At 47.0% G+C, this 17,966-nt stretch overlaps 1 protein-coding gene and 1 pseudogene across 6 annotated transcripts in view; both read left to right on the top strand.

Annotated features, from left to right (window-relative positions):
• KIF1B (kinesin family member 1B) overlaps positions 1 to 15,657 on the top strand; it is a 139,689-nt gene extending 124,032 nt beyond the window's left edge. For 4 of the 6 annotated variants that reach the window (XM_061600568.1, XM_061600567.1, XM_061600569.1 and 1 more), the window contains 12 exons: positions 945 to 1,050; positions 3,369 to 3,483; positions 3,641 to 3,774; positions 4,386 to 4,447; positions 5,605 to 5,750; positions 6,041 to 6,280; positions 7,396 to 7,467; positions 7,679 to 7,800; positions 8,516 to 8,668; positions 10,150 to 10,342; positions 11,493 to 11,611; positions 12,027 to 15,657. In XM_061600568.1, the coding sequence (XP_061456552.1) occupies positions 945 to 1,050; positions 3,369 to 3,483; positions 3,641 to 3,774; positions 4,386 to 4,447; positions 5,605 to 5,750; positions 6,041 to 6,280; positions 7,396 to 7,467; positions 7,679 to 7,800; positions 8,516 to 8,668; positions 10,150 to 10,342; positions 11,493 to 11,611; positions 12,027 to 12,069 (1,505 nt within the window). In that variant the 3' untranslated portion in view covers positions 12,070 to 15,657. Of the gene's footprint in view, positions 1 to 944; positions 1,051 to 3,368; positions 3,484 to 3,640; positions 3,775 to 4,385; positions 4,448 to 5,604; positions 5,751 to 6,040; positions 6,281 to 7,395; positions 7,468 to 7,678; positions 7,801 to 8,515; positions 8,669 to 10,149; positions 10,343 to 11,492; positions 11,616 to 12,026 lie in introns of those variants that run through there. The other 2 variants (XM_061600566.1, XM_061600565.1) reach the window with 1 other exon arrangement.
• LOC133372978 (5S ribosomal RNA) lies at positions 451 to 559 on the top strand (annotated as a pseudogene).
• Positions 15,658 to 17,966: the final 2,309 nt, after the last annotated feature.

Raw genomic sequence — 17,966 nt, 5'->3', positions numbered from 1 at the left:
ACTGATGCATCAAGGCTTTGAACACCTACCTCGATAGGAAGATTGTGGCAGAAACAGTACAGCTATAATAGATTATAGCCAACATTAGTCCTACTCACAGTAGACATTTATTTTATTTATCTTACTATTTTAAAAATCTCTAAGCAATGGACACTATGTATAATATCAAAACAATTGGTTATATCCAGTGCAAGTCCTCCTTAAGCTAAACCCACTGAAATTGATGAACCTAAGTTAGCCGTTAATTTCAAAGGGTCTGCTTCTCAATAGGGCTAGCATTGGGTACAACCCATTATCCATTAAAACAAAAATACAGCCTCAAATTAGTAAACCAGTATAAAAACTGAAAAAGGCCTATAAAGCAGATTCGGGTGATGAATGACGAACCTCATCCCTAACGTCTTGCATCCCAACTGACATACGTTCATTTCAGTGGGCTGAGTCTGGATAAACTACGGCCATGCTACCCTGAACACGCCCGATCTCGGAAGCTAAGCAGGGTCAGGCCTGGTTAGCATTTGGATGGGAGACTTCCTGGGAATACCGGGTGCCGTAGGCTTAGAGGAAGGCAATGGTAGACCACCTCTGAATACCTCTTACCATGAAAGCCCTATGAATATATCCAAAAAGATTCATAGGGTCGCCATAAGTTGTAATTGACTTGAAGGCATAAAACAATAACAAAACTCTGGATAAAACTGAGCTGCACTCAGTAAGTTCTTAATAAGAACCTCTTAGTAATAATCCAGTAAGTTCTTAATACCCAATAGGTTCTTAATAAGAATATTGTTGGAAATGCCGCTGCTGCTTGGAAAGGGGACCTTTGGAGAAATCCACACTTAACCATCTATCAAAAGGCCTAGCGCCTGGAAATTGGTTTCCACTGACCATGACTCTAAGCTGAAAAAACCATCCTGCCTCTTGACTTTCCTCCTTCTCTTCAGGGCGTATCCGGAACAAAGCAGAAGTCGACGAAGCTGCAGTGGATGCCATCCTGTCTCTGAATATCATCTCTGCAAAATACCTGAGGGCTTCTCACAGTTCTAACAGGTAAGAGGATTACGTTGTGTGCCTGCCTGGCAAGGCGGAGCGCTCTTGTCTGTGGCTCACATAGGCTCACCTACTTCAAGCTGGACGTCAGGAAGAGCCTCCTAGCCTTAATCATTTGCCCTTCGAGCCAAGGTGGATTGAGACACAACTTTGAAGATAGGGTTACAAGTGCCTGTTTCTTCCCACTGTTTAATGGCTTTGGAAAGCAGTTCTGTCCTTGAATTCAGATTTCATTCTTGGCTTACAAGTCACGGCACAGAAGGAAAAGCTAGCTGTTGGCTTCTGTCGTTTAGTATCTTGCATTCAACTCTCTCCTTCCCATTCTACAGGGAAGCTGTGGACCTGTAGATGTTGCTGGAGCAATTCCCATAATCCCTGATCATTGGCCACACCAGGCTGGGGCTGATGGGCGCTGAAGTCCAACAGCATCCGGAGGTCCACGCAGGTTCCCCGTCCCTGGACCAAAGAAAGGCAGTGTGGGCTTCCAGCTTGAAAGCCTGTGGCTGCCCTCTTGTGTCAGTAAACAGGTACTGACACTGGGCCAGTTATTCTATCAGGAACCATCCACACCATAACACTCTTATACCACTTCAAGGGTCGTGGCTTCCCCCCAAAGAATCCTGGAAACTGTAGTTTGTGAAGGGTGCTGGGAGTTGTAGATTTGTGAGGGGCCTCCTAACAATTTTCAATACCCTGAACAAGCTACAGTTCCCAGGATTCTTTGGGGGAAGCCATGACCCTTGAAGTGGTATAAGAGTGTAATGGTGTGGATATTCCTCTCAAGCTGTGGGAATATGGGAGCAATGAAGGTTGAAGATGTCAGCAATGGGGTATATATTTACTTTTGTGTTGCTTTTAAATGTCTGTTATCTACAGATTTGTTGGTTTTTTGAGTTGCTGTTTGGCTGTCCTTTTCCTATTTTATTATTATTATTATTATTATTAATATTATTATTTGGTCTGCTTGTTTCTTCTCCCTCTCTGATGTTCTTGGTTTGGCCTGCACTAATGAAAGCTTTCTGTGTCTTCACAGACTCTTCTTTGATAAGGATATGCCTAGGTATTCTCAGTTCATTTCCTTTGTGCATAAAGATTCTGGCTCAACAGAATGCTTTATGTTTTTCCCAATAGTTAGCCCTTAACAAACCTCCTAGCTCTGCTGTGTGTGGGTCGAATATTCTGTCTCCTTCTCCTTTTCCACTGTGTTTGGGAGTTTACAGCTGCTCCCTTCGGCTGATGGGCAAATGAAAAATACACATGGAGCCCTCCTTTTCCTCCTTGTGTTCCTTGTATCACCTTCACTTTGGTCTCACCAAATTAAGATCTGTTTACTCACCCAGCCTGTCCCAGAAGTCACCGCTTGTTTTTTGGCGGGATTGGGACCTAAGATGAGGCCTGCTGGATCAGGCCAGTGGCCCATCTAGTCCAGCATCCTGTTCTCACAGTGGCCAACCTGATGCCCATTATGGGAAGCCTGCAAGTAGGACCTGAACACAAGAGCACTCTCCCCTCCTGTGACTCCCAGGAACTGGTATTCAGAGGCATCCTGCCTCCGGCAGTGGAAAGGAAATATAGTCATTGTGACTAGTAGCCATTATCCCTGAATATGTCTAATCCTCTTTCCAAGCCATCCAGGTTGGCGGCCATCACTGCTTCTTGTGGGAGCAGGTTCCATCGTTGAACTACATGCTGTGTGAAGGAGTCCTGGGCTACATGGGCCCTTGGCCAGATCCAACAGTGCTCTTCTTCGGTTTTTATGTCAGGATGTGGAACAGGGAAGGCCTCTGGAATCAGTGTCAAAAATCCCCTTCTTGAAACCTTTTGTGGAGGTTTACCTTCTCCAATTGGCCCCTAAACTTCTTTCGTCGACTCTTTTTCTGCATGTTCCTCCTTCCCAGAATCCTGTGCTGAATGTTCAAGAGGTTGGTCTGCTGTCCCCCTCAGTCTTCTGTTTTCTTCTCATTTTACGCAACTCTGGTTTCTGTTTTGCTCACCCTCATAACACTAGATCTTGAACTGTGACAGTGCTGTGCTAACTTTACCTCTCCTAGTAAATTTTAGGGTAGTAAATGTCGTCAACTCATTGGATCAACATTGGTGTAGATCTGCCAGATCTCTCAACTCACTGATGCGTTCAGGCTTCTCTCTCTCCTTTCAGGCTGGCGTCTGCATTTTTTTGTGGCAATCACAAAACACACACACACACACACACGGTTCTGTCGGACAGGATCCTGACAAAGGTGCTTTTGCTGTAGTCTGCTCAGAGAGGCCCGTTGGGTGTTTTGACTGTGGCTTAGTTTCCGTTCCGTTTCCTTCAGGACTTTCTACCGTTTTGAGGCAGTCTGGGACAGCTCTCTCCATAACTCCCTTCTTTTGAACCGAGTGACCCCCTACGGAGAGAAAATCTACATGACCCTCTCAGCTTACCTGGAGGTGAGTTATCTCCTGCCCCTCCAGTGGTTGGATCTGAAGTAGGGTGAAAGAAAATAACGGGCAAAGGGCTGTATTATTTGTCCTAGAATTCCTGCATGCTTGTGCATTGGTTTAGTTGAGGGGTCTAAAGCGCTGCTTGCTCTCTTTTTCCTTTTAGCTGGACCACTGCATTCAGCCAGCTGTCATCACAAAGGATGTTTGCATGGTCTTCTACTCACGAGATGCCAAGATTTCGCCTCCTCGCTCATTGCGCAGCCTCTTTGGCAGTGGCTATTCCAAATCCCCAGATTCGTAAGTTAGCTTAAGTTTTCTCATGTATGCGCATTGCGGGTATGGACCCAAGGGATGTGGACTGGGAATGGATCTGCTTGTAGCTGTGTGGGGATTATTGATGAAATGTGACCTGGGGATAGGTGTCTCCTAATACAAATTCAAAACATTGCTTGCGTTGAATGTTAGGAATTTTCAAGGGAGTGGCAGCAACTCAGTGGTAGAGTGCCTGCTTTGCACCAGTTCCCAATCAGGTGTAGATCTGATACCAATCAGGTGTAGATCAGGGATGGGGACCAGCATAGCCAGTGGTCAGGGATGAGAAAAGCTGTAGCCCTTTTAATTCAGAACCATGAGGACTGGGTTCTTTACTTTTTAGAGGAAGGACGATAGCTCAGTGGCAGAACAAATTCAGTCCCTAGCATCTCCAAGTAGATCTGGAAAAGACCCGCTGTCTGATAACTTGGGAGAGCTGGTGCTGTTCTCTCCAGCATTGCCATCTGTCAGGGATGAGAGGAACATCTGGAGGTCTGCAGGTTCCCCATCCTTGTCTTATACAGTGAGGGGCCCTATAAATGCCCAGCCCCATCAAAATACAATGTTGATTTCTTTGTTTTGTTCTGTGGAAACAGCAATCGAGTCACTGGAATCTATGAGCTGAGCTTGTGCAAGATGGCAGACACAGGAAGCCCAGGTAAGAAGTAGCCGTGGCTTTACACATTCACACAGATCCGTATAAACATGCACATTCTTTTTTGAGCAGTGGTTGGTTGGTTTATTGACTACTGTGATGAAACCACAGTCTAACCTTGTTTTAAAATGTGTTCGGTTATGAAATAGTCAATAGTATACTAGGAGGTGTAGATGATGTAAGACTGCCAGGTGAGAGGAGGTATTAGAGTGAGAGTTCTGAGTGAGTTTTGAATAGAAAAGCACTTTGTTTCATCAGTTGCGGGAGAGAGGGATTACATCTTGAAGAGTTAGGGTGTGTTTTTAGAGTGATAGGATTGGGAGGGTGTTGAGGGAAGATTTTATTAGGATTAGAGGGGTAAGTAGGTAGGGTGGATAGGGGCTATAGCAACACTGTTTATAATATTTAACATCCTGTAATTAATACTAATTTTGTTTTTTCAAAATCCTGCATGTCATCTTGTTCACTCATGCTACCAAAACAGGATTCAGTTCCTTACCTATACCTATACTGCTATCAGTGTACACCAGTGGACAAAGGTGGTGGGCTGAAGCTTGTGATTCAGAGGGTATATCTGACACAGGCCAAGGCAGACGTCCTGTGGGGGATTTCTTGATCCAAGGTAATAGGAGGTAGAATCCCGGAGAGGCACGGGAGTGGACGTCACAACTACGTTTATTTTTCCTGCCAAGGTGCTCGAGATGCTTTTCCATTTTTAAAATAGTCTAAGGGACGTGATAGAATAGGAAGAAGAAAGCAAACAAATTTAGGTACCCAAACTTTTGGACTGGCAGGCCGATGGAGGTGGCCCTGCTTGTCCCTCAGCTGCAATTACGTGTGTGGGGGGGTGGCGGTTGCTGCTGCTGGAGGCAGTAATGGGAGGGGAGGAGCTAAATGGCAGCTGGTTCCCACCAGGGCAACAGAGGGGTCCTTGCTGTCTCGCCTCTCCCTCAAACGCAGCCAGGTGGTCATGTTTGTTTTTGTGGAAATATGTCAGGGACAAAACAAGTGAACTTCTGAGGTAGCCCAAGAACCCCAGCTCTAGCAGTAAGAGGAGCCCAAGATGTGGTTTGTGGAGTGAACAAAGAGTGGCAACTTCATTTTGTGGTCACCGGTATGGATTCCTTTGGGTGGATGTTAACTTAAATCACGTTGTTCAGGAATGCAAAGGAGGAGGAGGAAAGTCCTGGATACTTCTGTGGCCTACGTCCGTGGAGAGGAGAATCTGGCAGGGTGGAGGCCCCGTGGGGACAGCCTCATTCTGGAGCACCAGTGGGAACTGGAGAAGCTGGAGCTGTTGCATGAGGTGGGTGTTAAGAAGTGGGATCAAACGACAGGCTTTTGAAATTTCTGTAAGGTCTGCATTTCCCATCTACCCTTAAGAAGTAGCCAAAACAACAACATTGGTTATTTATTAGCTGCCTTGTTATAATCTCTGCATGCTTGCCTTGACTACTGAGCTTTTCAGATTTTTGGGTCTCAGTCCCAGAATTCTTGGCTTAAACACTCTCTGTGGTTTGGGGGATGTAAGAAGGGTTTGTGATGCAGAAGCCAGAGTGAGGGAGGCGCTTGGACACTGTTTCTCTTTCTCTTCAGGTCGAGAAGACTCGCCACTTCTTGCTGCTGCGGGAGAAGCTAGGTGACAGCATCCCCAAGTCCCTGAGCGACTCGCTGTCCCCTAGCCTCAGCAGTGGGACCCTCAGCACCTCCACCAGCATCTCCTCCCAGATGTCGTCCACCACCTTTGAGAGCGCCGTCACACCCAGTGAAAGCAGCGGCTACGACTCAGCAGACATTGAGAGCCTGGTGGATCGGGAGAAAGAGCTGGCCACCAAGGTATGAAGCCATGGTGGTCCCAAAAGCCCTGAGGTTTAATATCCCTCTTGTCTGTTTATACAGCTTGGACCTGAAGGACCACCTTTCCCCACATGAACCTGCTTGGACCCCGAGATCATCTTCAGAGATCTTTCTCTGTGTGCTGTCTCCAAGGGAGGGCCACAGGGCGGTGATGAGAGAAACGGGCCATCTCTGCAGTAGTGTGCCTGAATGCACCCACACGTTTGTGCAATGTTCTCCCTGAGGAAGACTGCCTGCCACTGACCTTGTCGCTGGTTCGGCACCAGGCAAAGACATTTTTGTTCTCCCAGGCATTTGGGGCAGCATCCATGATAGGATATCGTACAGTTAAATCTTTCTCCCCTCCATAATGTTTATGCGATTTTTTTACTTCGGTTGTCGGTCGCATTGGGCCTTTATTTCTTAGTAGGAAGCGATGTATAAATTAAATGAGCGTAACCAAAAGGGATCAGTTCTATCAACAACTTTGCAAGGAAGGTTAGTCCCCCAGAGAGTATCCAAGGCCACCCCCGTGAATGTCGTGGCCGAGCAGGGATTTGAACCCTGGTCTTCCACATCCAGATCCCAGCAGCCTTCTGTTGTGACACACCATGCGGGATCTCTAATGTTAGGATCCCTAAAACCTGCTGATCAGCAAGAACCGAGAAGCTGTCCCACTTGCTACAAAGCTGTGTGGTTTAAAACGTTTTCGTTGCCACCTTAACTCGGTGGGTGAGTGGACATGGTGAGCTGGTGTCTTGCATTAGAGATACGGGATCCCCTTGTAGAAGCTTTTCCAGACTAGAGTTCCCACATTTCTTCTGGGCTGTAGGAGGATGATAGAGGTTGGTTCTACAGGGGTGAATGGGGCACTTCCCCATCAACCTCAGCCAGCCCCCATTAGCTTGCCTTCTTACTCACATCTGCCTATCATTGGCTCTGGCTTCACCTATTGTAGGTCTCCCTGCCTTCCGCCCCACCCGTCCCAATGGACACAAGTGCAAGAGGACCACAATAGACAATCGCCTACCAGGCCCAACTGTAGATTAGTTTGAAGGCCAAATGCCTCTCCTAGTTTCTCCCCAATGCTAATGAAGGCGCTTCTGTCTTTCCAGTGCCTGCAGCTTCTTACTCACACTTTCAACCGTGAATTTAACCAGGTCTACAACAGCATCAGTGATTGTAAGGTAAGCAAAGCTTTTGGAGGAAGAACTCAGAATAATTCTTTTAGCACTAGGGTGGAAATGCTCAGATCTCCTTTGTCTGTCTGTCTTTCAGGTTCTTTGTGATTTCTGTTTGACAACTCCGTGCAGTGTTGTTGTTTTTTTAAAAAAAATCAGGATCGACTCCCACTGAGCTCACTGACCGTCTCTTGTGTTCCCCTTCTCCTTCTTCTAGCTGTCCGATATCTCTCCAATTGGGCGGGACCCATCAGTATCAAGTTTCAGCAGCGCCACCCTCACGCCTTCTTCAACCTGTCCCTCGCTGTCCGATTCAAGATGCGGCTCGGTGGATCAGAAGTAAGTTGGCTACTAGCCACGATGGCTATGTATGACCTGCACTGTCGGAGGCAGGATGCTTCTGAGTGCTGCTTGCTGGGAATCGCAAGTGGGGGAGAGTTGCTGTTGCGCTTAGGTCCTGCTTTCAGTCTTCCCATTGGAGGCATCTGGCTGGCCATTGTGAGAACAGGATGCTGGATTAGATAGGCCATTGGCCTGGTCCAGCAGCCAGGCTCTTCTTATGAGCTGATGGGAGTTGACTTCTGTAGCCTCCCTCGACACTCCTGTCCCTCAGGAGGCAATCTCATCAGACCCAGTGAGCGTTTCCTCTGGCCTATGAACTTCTTTCAGTCTTTTCTCCTTCTTGTCATTACTTACCTGCACTCACCAGCACTAGCAGAGGGAATCAGGCAGTGCTAGGGTCCCAGGGGGTCTTGGGATCAATAGGCAAGTGCCTACCTTCGGGCAGCTGGTCAAGAGGTGGAGCTCTCCTATCTGATTGTGTCCATGCTTCTATTTTTCATATAGTTGTTTTCTTTCTGCTTCCTGTTCCCATGTGGACTAGTATCTTAAATGGAAGTGGTCAGAAGCTCATACACATAACCCTAATAGTTTGTCAATACACGCAAACCAGGCCGATGTCTGAAGCTGATTTCTTCTGTTCTTCTGCCTCTCCATCTTCTGGCTTTGACTGACTACTTTCTCTCTTTCTCTCTTTTAAATTATTTAACAAAAGGACGCCAGAAGCAAATTCTCGTGCCTCAAGCCCTGGCCCGGAGGGAGAACCACCGTTCCAATTGATCCCCCCTGTTGAAGCCTCTTACTTGGCCAGAGCCGGCAAAAACGAGTTCCTGAACCTTGTTCCTGATATTGAGGAAATCAGACCTGGGTGAGACGTTCACACTGCAGCGGCTGATGAAAAAACTCAGCATGTTCTGCAGCCAAGAGAAAGCAGCAGCTACTTTTTTACAGTTGGCAGGAGAGGTCATTGGTTTTCTCGTACCTCAATGGGGCTTGCAGGCAAGATGAGTGAGACGCATCAGTGCTTAGCATGGACTGTAGGGATTGACGATCTCCCGTCCTACTGAGTGATCATCATCTGGAGCAGCCTTTCCCAACCAGTGTGCCTCTAGATGTTGTTGGACCACAATTCCCATCTTTCCTGACCATTGGCAATGCTGGCTGAGGCTGATGGGAGTTGTGGTCCAGCAGCATCTGGAGGCACACTGGTTGGGAAAGGCTGATGGAGAATAACTCCAATGTCCCAGTTGTGTCCTATCTCAAAAACTTTAAAAAAAAAGAGAAAAAGACACCAAATAAATCCACAGATCCTGGTCACTTTTAGGGAGCGAGGGCCCATAGCTGAGTGGTAGAGCACAAGCCTTGCCCACAGGAGAGCTTCCTGGCATCTCTCCTGAAAGGTTCTTTGGTAACAGGGGATGGGAAAGGTCCCTCTCTGCCTGAGACCTTGCTGAGTTGCTGCCATGGCTGCGCTAGGTGGACCCAATGGGCTTGACTCTGTGTAAGGCAGCATCATTTTAACACGCAGGTGGGGAAACTCTGGTCCTCCAGGTGGTGTTGGACCACAGCTCCCATCATTCCTGGCCATTTTGCTGTGCTATCTTAGGGCTGATGGGAGTTTGTTTCCAACAACATCTGCAGGGTCACATTTTCCATCCCTGATCTCATATGTCCCAAGCTCAGCCACTCTGACTTGCTAGAAAAATAAGCCTGGAGAGAAGTGTGTTCTAAATTGAAGGTGGGGGACCCGATATGCCCCCCCCGGATGATGTTTGACTACAACTCCCCGTCAGCCCCAGCCCACGTGGCCGGGCCCAAGGGTCAGAAATGATGGGAGTTGTCGTCCAGCAGCATCTGGAGGGCCACACAGCTTCCACACTGCTGTTCTTAAATATATGGAATTGTGATGGTTCTGTTGACTAGCTCAGGATGCTGCCTTGTAGCTTGGCTGCCTGGCCTAGCTGGAAGGGTGGTGGTGGAAAGCATGACTGACCTTTGCCAAGATTCTAAAAAGGGCATTCAGGCCCTTAGGTGGCTGGGGCTACTTTTCTTTATTGATTTATTATTGTTTCATTTATTGGTTGCCTCATACCCTGTGGTCTCTAGCCGACTTACAACAGATTTAAAAAGCATGCAATATAGCACAGGTTTAAAAACATAACAATATCAAAACTGAACACCCAAATGGAAAGAAACTGAGACAGCGCACCACGAGGGCCAAAGGCCTGGGTGCCAAGGAAGGTCTTTGCCTGGTGCCTCTTCCCTCGCACAGCGGATTCACCACAGCTCCTGGGTCCTCTTGGAAGTCCTGTGCCCTTGAGCGGTTTCCTCCTTGTCGTTCCTCTCCAGCTCCGTGGTCTCCAAGAAAGGCTACTTGAACTTCAAGGAGCCGCTCTCCCCTTCGTGGGCCAAGCACTTTGTGGTGGTCCGGCGCCCGTACGTTTTCATCTACAACAGTGACAAGGACCCTGTTGAAAGAGGGATCCTCAACCTCTCCACGGCGCAAGTGGAGTACAGTGAAGATCAGGAGGCCATGGTGAAGGTCAGTTGAATTGAGGGCAAGGAGCTGTGCAGTCCTCCCAGATGGTGTCCGACTGCAACTCCCATTAGCCTCTAAAGGGTTGCAGAGTCAGCTCCCTGGAGGAGGAGGCCACCCTGGCCGTTCATACACACCTGCTGAGGTGGGGTTGAGAAGGGAAAGGGCGACAGCTTCCCCCATCTATGTCTGTCTTCTGGAAGAAGTGAAGAGCACCTTCTCCGGTCTGCCTGTTCTGGGCTCGTTTGGTAGGCCCATCCGTCCAGGTCAAGGGTTCCCAAATTGTGGTCCATGAGCTTCATGCAGGTGGCCCACAGCATCTCTGCACTTACTCAGGTTGATGATCTTTTTGTTGCTTCTTTTATTTCTGATACTATGTTTTACCGTATTACAATTTGAATTCTATGGAATGTAAATTGCAATACATTAAAATGAAATATATAAGAAATAAAAGAAACAATAAAAATACAGTTAAACGTCATACGCCTCCTGGCACAGCACATTGTAGGCAGAGAATCATTCAGCTGTTAATCATTAAGACTCTAAGCAATTTTCAAGTGGTTTGTGAGGAAAAATGTTTGGGGACCACTGGTCTAGGCCATCCTTCCCCAACCAACGCGCCTCAGGCTTGGGGAGGAACCTCAATCTTTGCAGAAGTGTAAAAAAAAAAATTAGATAGAAATCCGTAAGGGGGGAGTGTGGAGAGAGACCCTAAAACAGTCTAATGCAGTAGGTGTAGAATATTGACTGCCTGTTGCGTGGTGGTGGGGAGAAACAGAAAACCAGGTGGGAGGAATGGAATGGAATGGAGTATCCTGAAAGAGCCTGTCCAGCTGGCTGGCACTCCACACAGCGATGTTTTGTTGCAAGTCCCATGTGGATGAAACAGCAGCTCTTTCTGTCGTCCCTTTCCCGAAATCACACTGGGACAATAGGGCCGCGAGGGAACCCTACCACCAAAACTCCCAACATGGATCAAGAAGGATTCATTTCAAGATGGATGTTTGATCCACCTGGATCTTGGCTGCTGGGAGGGGAAGGCACCGCCTGCCTTAGGATAGTCCCCTTTCCTGAATATTTACAGACAGTGGGTGACAAATGGCCGCTTTCAGGGTTCTGGGGGTTTTGAGCAGCCGCCTGTGTTTTGTGACTGTAGATCCCGAACACCTTTGCCATCTGCACAAGGCACCGTGGAGTCCTCCTCCAGGCCATCAACGACAAAGACATGAACGACTGGCTGTATGCCTTCAACCCGCTTCTCGCTGGCACGATACGGTAAGACGGGAGTGGGGAGCCCTTTTTTTCCAGCCCGAGGGCCGCATTCCCTTGTGGGCAACCTTCCAGGGGCCAAGGGGCAGTGTCCGTCTTAGCTACAGCTTGAGCCCCGTCAAGGTTCCCACAGTCTGCATCGCCCAGACCAGCGGTGAGCCAATGTGTGGTGCCCTCCAGATGTTGTTGGACCGCTGCTCCCATCAGCCCCAGCCAGCATGGCACCCAGCGGTCAGGGAATTTGGGGGGTCGTAGTCACCACTGGAGGTCGCCACGGTGGCTATCCTGGGCCTAGACATACAATGAAAACTTCTGGATAGTGCAAGATGCTAGAGGAGGCGAGAAGAGTGGGTGAAAATGAGGGTTGGAAAGAGCTGCAGTCGCCCTTATTTTTACTCCTCCCTTTTTCCCCCCCGTACAGGTCCAAACTTGCCCGAAGACGCTCAGGACAGCTGAAATACTGAGTCTGTGGGGAGTTCTCATCCAATTCCCCCTCCCCCCAAAATCTCTAACACGCCTTCTGATATAGATAAAGCGTTACCTCTCATTTCTGTGATTCTTGAATTTCTCTCTTTTCGTATGTAACCCTGTGGCTTAACATTCCTCACCTCTCTTCCCCCACGCCCCTCCCCTTTCAGCACTTCCTCCAGCTGTTCAAACCCTCTTTTTCCACCACCACTTTTTTTATTGTTTCACCCCCCACCACCTGTGCTGAAAATACTATCACTAGCATGTGGCCAACAACCGGGGGGGGGGGAAGGGGGGAGTGATTGGGTGGGTGTGTTTCCAATTTATATGCACGACTTTTTAAAAAGAAAAAAAAGGAAGGGGAAACGCCTCTTTTTCTCTGGGATCTCTTTTTCCTCATTCCCCTTGACTTTGTCTGTGATGCTCTCTGTGACGTGTTTTGTCTCTGTCTGGGATACGTTTTTTTTTTTTTTTACTCCGGCGCATTGGAAGTATCGGTGCTGCTGCTCTCCAGGCAAGGTCCCTGTGCTTGGGTTGGGCACATGCAGGTATTTGTCATCCCCGACCCCCTCTCTCCGGTCACGCCTGGCGTATGGCCAAGGGATCGTGAGTCCCTCCCGACATGTGCTGGCTTTTAAGACATACTGATTTTAATTCCTAGAATTCGAGGGTCCCCTCCTGCTCCCCTTCCCATTGTTTTATGACACTGCTTTAAAAGTGTTCAGCCCTTTTTCAAATTTCTTTTCAAATGGCCATTCAGCCTGATAAATAATAATTTATACTGAATTAGCAGACCCATTTAAAGGCTCTCCCTTTTTAATTCTTACATGTCTTGAGTAGAGGAGGTGGTTTTTAATTTGGATAAAAATGTCTCTCTCTGGAACTCTTGTACCCTCCTCCCCCCTTCCTCCAGGTGCAAATGTTTCTAGCAATTTGGTGATAAAGACAAATTCCCTTTTATATGGTCATGAAGCAGCTAGTCACGCCCAGATGTATATCATTGTTGCCTGCTTGGGCATGTTGAGCTCTGGGTCTCCCTTAACCCATGCTCTTGTTCTAGGTGTCTCTTAGACCTAATTTTGAAAGAACACCAGCTAAGATGATAGTATTTGGGCTACACCATTCCAGGTTGCACGTTGGGGCCTTGTAAGAATGGATACTTCTGCATGTAAAGAATAGTTCCTTGAACATGGAAAATCAGAAGATTCCAACCCTTTTCCCTGACATGCTAGTTTTTGGCATACCTGGAAATTGTTTTGCATGGAGGAGCATTCCATCTGAAGTCTGGAATGTACAGGCTGACCACATCATCTGCTGTTTGTAAGAACTAGGTCCTCAGTTAAAACATTCTTGAACCTCCCACGAAACATTTAAGTTTCTGTCTCTTGCAAGGTAAACTCATGTTCTTAGACTGCTTTTTCTTCAGAGGAGGGACCCTCTTTGCCCTCCCTCTCTCCCTTCCATGCCAGCTTTTTCCTTCTGATCAAGGAAGACCTTTGATCATTGGAGAGCAGTTTCAGCCTTTGGTTCCTGTGGTCCAGAGGAAGACCAAATTTGCCTGTTTGCATTTTTGGCACATCTCATTAACTTCATCCAGTTGACAGTCAGCTCAGGAAGGAGGTTTTCTTTCAAACCACTCATCAGTACCAAACAGCAGCCTAAAGCCCTGGAGGAACTTTTTCATCAATGGAACAACATCACTGCTTTTTTAAAAAAAAATTTTTGCAGGGGGAATTAATGTTTTGGTTTTGCCACATAACATCAGGGAGTGTGCAGCATCAGTATAGACAGAGTTGTCTTTAACATTACCCTTCTCTCTCTTTTATAACTTAAGTGTTCAGTTTGGAACTCCTCCTAACGCTTTCCATGGGTCTTCTGTACCACCTCTGTGTGTGTGGGGGGGGGGGAGTGGGGAAGGGACCATCATAGGGGCCCCAAATCAAGGCAAGAGATGGGTCTGTTGGTTTGTTCATTGTACTCTGTCTAATTGTGTATGTCTCAGCACAGTGATCAACGTTGCTTTTCTCATGCAACGGGCACACTATGCACAGCCAATATGTCTGCGCATTGACCGAGGCCACTGGCTAAGCTGATTGTGCAATGGTTTTAACGACGGGCTTGAAATGAGTTTGCGTGGAGGGCTTGGTCACTGTGAGCTGCTGCCTTTTGACCAGTAACAAAAAGTGGGGTGATCTGTGTGGAACCCTGGGAACCCTGGAAGACATTTCCTGGCAATATTATGTGTACACTAAAATAACTTTGTTTAATGTGTTTTTGTTTAAACTTGGAACAAAACTAGCCCGCAAAGTCTTTGCTTTGGAAAGGTCGCCGCCTTGGGTGGACTATAAATACAGGGGTTAAGTATAAGTATTAAGAGATTCTTCTTAAGTAGAAGAGCAAATGGATTATGGTAGGAACCAGGTGCATCCTAGCATGATCAGAAGCTAGGAATTATGGTTGTGCGCTACGTAAAAGTCTGACCTCCATTTGGTCAATTTTATATGTGGAGGGCAAACACTGTTTCTAAGCTACTGCAGCCTTTCCTGTTTCAGGAGCAGAGCTATGGTCTGCTTTGGAAACCATTCAAAGTGACACAAAATCTGTCTTTTTTTCCAGTCAGTCTGTGGTCAGGACTATGAACACTTTCCTTGCCCATTAATGGTTACCGTTGGACAAATCCTCCAAAAAGTAAATGGAAATGCAACATTTTTCACTGTCTGTAATTCGGCCCACCGCTTTCTGAAATCCAGTGAAGGGGTGTGATTTTGGGGAAAGGAGAGGACTGGGAATTCCTTTTCCAGCCAAAGAGGTGTAACAGTTCTGCTAGCTGTTTCTGTCCTGGAGTCAGCCAGCTCTTAGGGCCTGCCGTCTGGAGGCTCCGCCCCATGCCATGGGCCAGCCAACCCACAGAGCATAGAGCGGTGACCTCAGAAGAAGCGCTGGGATTGTCCTTGCACCTCCTGGTTGGAATTTCCAGTTCTCTCAATCAAAGGAACGTTTAATAACAAAAAATGAAACCAATCACGTTGGGAGCAGTAATGTGGTAACTTGATGGCTGAATCATAAATGCAGTTTTTGTTTAATCAAAGCCCTCTGGGTATATTTATTTTTTCTGTGTGGGTTTTCTTTTGGAGCAATGCACTTTAATCTTTCTGGCCAGTGTCCCCTATTCCAAGCCATTATGGAGGGGAAAGGTGTTGGGGGGGGGAAGTCTGGGTTGCCCAAACACCCCTTCTACAAATTCCTCTGAGGGCATTTCAAAGCAAAGACTTTCCCTGCTGCTGCTCTGTTGTCTAATAATTTACAAGGAATATTTAATTTGTGTTTTATTTTTTAAGAATATATATAAGGTAATGTGTATTTATGCATCTGTAGTTATATTGCACACTAACGTAGGATGTCCTTTGGGCTCATCTGACCCTTGGCATGTTCTGCAATTGATTAATACTGTCTTATGTCTATGCATCAAATGGTACAGGCCTCCGCATGAACGGTTGGCTGGATTTTGTCATTTTTTGGTTTGTTTGTTTTATTTTTTAACCTGCTGCTTTAAAAAACAAGAATAAAACTGATTTTTGCTGCTCTGAGGTTTTGTTGAATGTATCTGAAGCAGGACTTCACCTTGTGTATGTTAGTCACGCATTACTCCTTGATGGCTAACTTCGTCCTCACCCACCCAAGTCGGCGGCCCTGCCAGCTCTTCTGATGTCACCGGAATGTATTCAGTTTTGTGCTTCCTTATCCAGACTTAGAAACATCAGCCATTGGGGGACAGAAATGGGCATTTTAATTTCCAGGCCATTTATTGATGAGTTTGGCGTGCAGTCACTGATAAGCAGTCTGATACTACTTGAAAGGGGCCTCGTAATTGTGCTGGCGTTCATTTCAGGCCATACCTTTTTGTTGTCATCGTTGAGCAAGAGGAACATCCCTGTCTCTGGGGAAATATTGCGCTGCTTTCCCTATGGCTGCCTCGTGCCCCTCATCCAGGGAGATGCTGAGCAACATCTATTGAAGTCTGAGAAGAACCGCATGTGCTCGTCGCATGCGGAACAGTTGTTGTGTGTTGTAGGGTTGTTGTGTTTTTCTATTTGTCAGCAACTAAATCCCACAAGCTTCTGCATGGAATTCACTCTTTGGGGGCATGTATAATTTACTTTGGGTTGTCTTCAACTAATTCCCACTCAAGGTAGAACCACTCAAATTATCGTTAACCGTGCCCATTAACCTCAGTGGATCTACTCTGATTCAGACTAGCATTGGAGACAACCCTTATATATTTTTAAGTAGCTCCTTCTCCCAGTGCCCACATTCAAACATGCACCTCGACACGCACCCCTCAACCACCACCGCCTGCACATCACAGGTGGCCTTCTGGAATCGATCTCTCTCTTCCACACTTTTTAAATTGACCTTTCCCTAGTGAAAGGAGTCCATTTACAACCCTGTCCCATTTTACTAATCACAGGCTTCTTTCTGTCTTTTTACGGTTCCTTCATGTTTTCTTTTGTAAATATATATCTGATGTTTGGAGCTTGGGTATACAAAATGTAAATACAGTTCATGTATTTGTACTAATTCTGATCCATTTTGCTGTATAGCCTTTAGGTGTGCAATGCAGATAGTGTTATCTAGCTCCATGTATGGTAACCTTGCACCACTGAACTGTTAGTGAACGAGGTAAAAAAGAATAAAGATGAAAGCCGGTGGATTCAGCGGATTTCAGTTCAGTGTGTTTTTTCTTCTCCCTTCTTGCATGGGGTCTTTGGGCCCTCTAGACTGGTATTCTTTTTTGAGGGGGGGTAATAGTTTGCAGCATGTCATTGATGCAATAATAGTGCGTTACTGTTGGATTTATACTGGACTGTCCACACACGTTCTGCCTTATTAGTTCTGTGATGTGTCCCCAATTACTCTCGGGGGGGGGGGCTCTTGCACTATAGCACACACACACACACAAGGCAGGCCAAAAAAATAAACCAGAACATTTATGGTATGAAGAGTTACAGGATTTCAGCAGGAGCATAAGAAGAGTCTGCTGTGTCAAGCCAATAGCCTATCTAGTCCAGCATACGATCCTTATGGTGGACAACCAGCTGCCCATTACGGGAAGCCCAAACGCAACAGCACTGTCAGCACTTGTGATGCCCAGCAACTGGCATTCAAAGACACAATTCCTCTGTACAACGTAGCCGTTGTGGCTAGTAACTGGAAGTTACAGGACGTGCACCAATTGGAAATGAAGCAGCGTGGTTCACCTCAAAATGATTGCAGGTGAGAAAAAAGCTGGGTTGTGTATAGCTGCCTCGCTACCATGGTGAGCGCAAATCATGAATGCACAAGAGAAAGAACATCTGAAGGGATCCTTTGCTTATTTACTTACCGCATTGTTTGTGGTTATTTCCATTTGTTAGTAGGTGGAGCCTGGGCCAAAGTCAAGCAGAGCCAACTATATAGTTTTGTCCTCCCTGCTGAGTTGTACAAATGCGACAGGAGAAGGAAGTTGACACGGAGGGCCACCTCTGGACTGGATGTAAGTAAGAAGGCAGGCAGGTGGGGGCAGGCTGAGGTTGGTGGGCGGTGTCCTGATGGACCAGCTTCCACAGGCTGGCACATGTCAAAAGCTTTTCCCGGTCCACTGTCCTGAATGCTGGGAGTGAGCTTTGCAGTTTCACAAAATTTCTCAGTGTTTGGTGTGGTCAAATCTAAGCTCCAGAGCTGGAGATGCCAGAGGCTGCTGACTTGGGCACGCTTCTGGACCATCACTGCTTTCAAGTGGAATCCAGTCACGTATTGGCAAATTCAGGTTGGGCAATTATAGTTGATTGGGAGGTTTTGCACAACAAGCCCGCTTCCCCAAAAGGTTGGTCTCTTTGGCGGTAAGGGAAAACGC

The sequence above is a fragment of the Rhineura floridana genome, chromosome 18 (assembly GCF_030035675.1).
Source record: "Rhineura floridana isolate rRhiFlo1 chromosome 18, rRhiFlo1.hap2, whole genome shotgun sequence".
NCBI classification, from domain to species: domain Eukaryota; kingdom Metazoa; phylum Chordata; class Lepidosauria; order Squamata; family Rhineuridae; genus Rhineura; species Rhineura floridana.
This window is presented reverse-complemented; position numbering and strand designations above follow the sequence as displayed.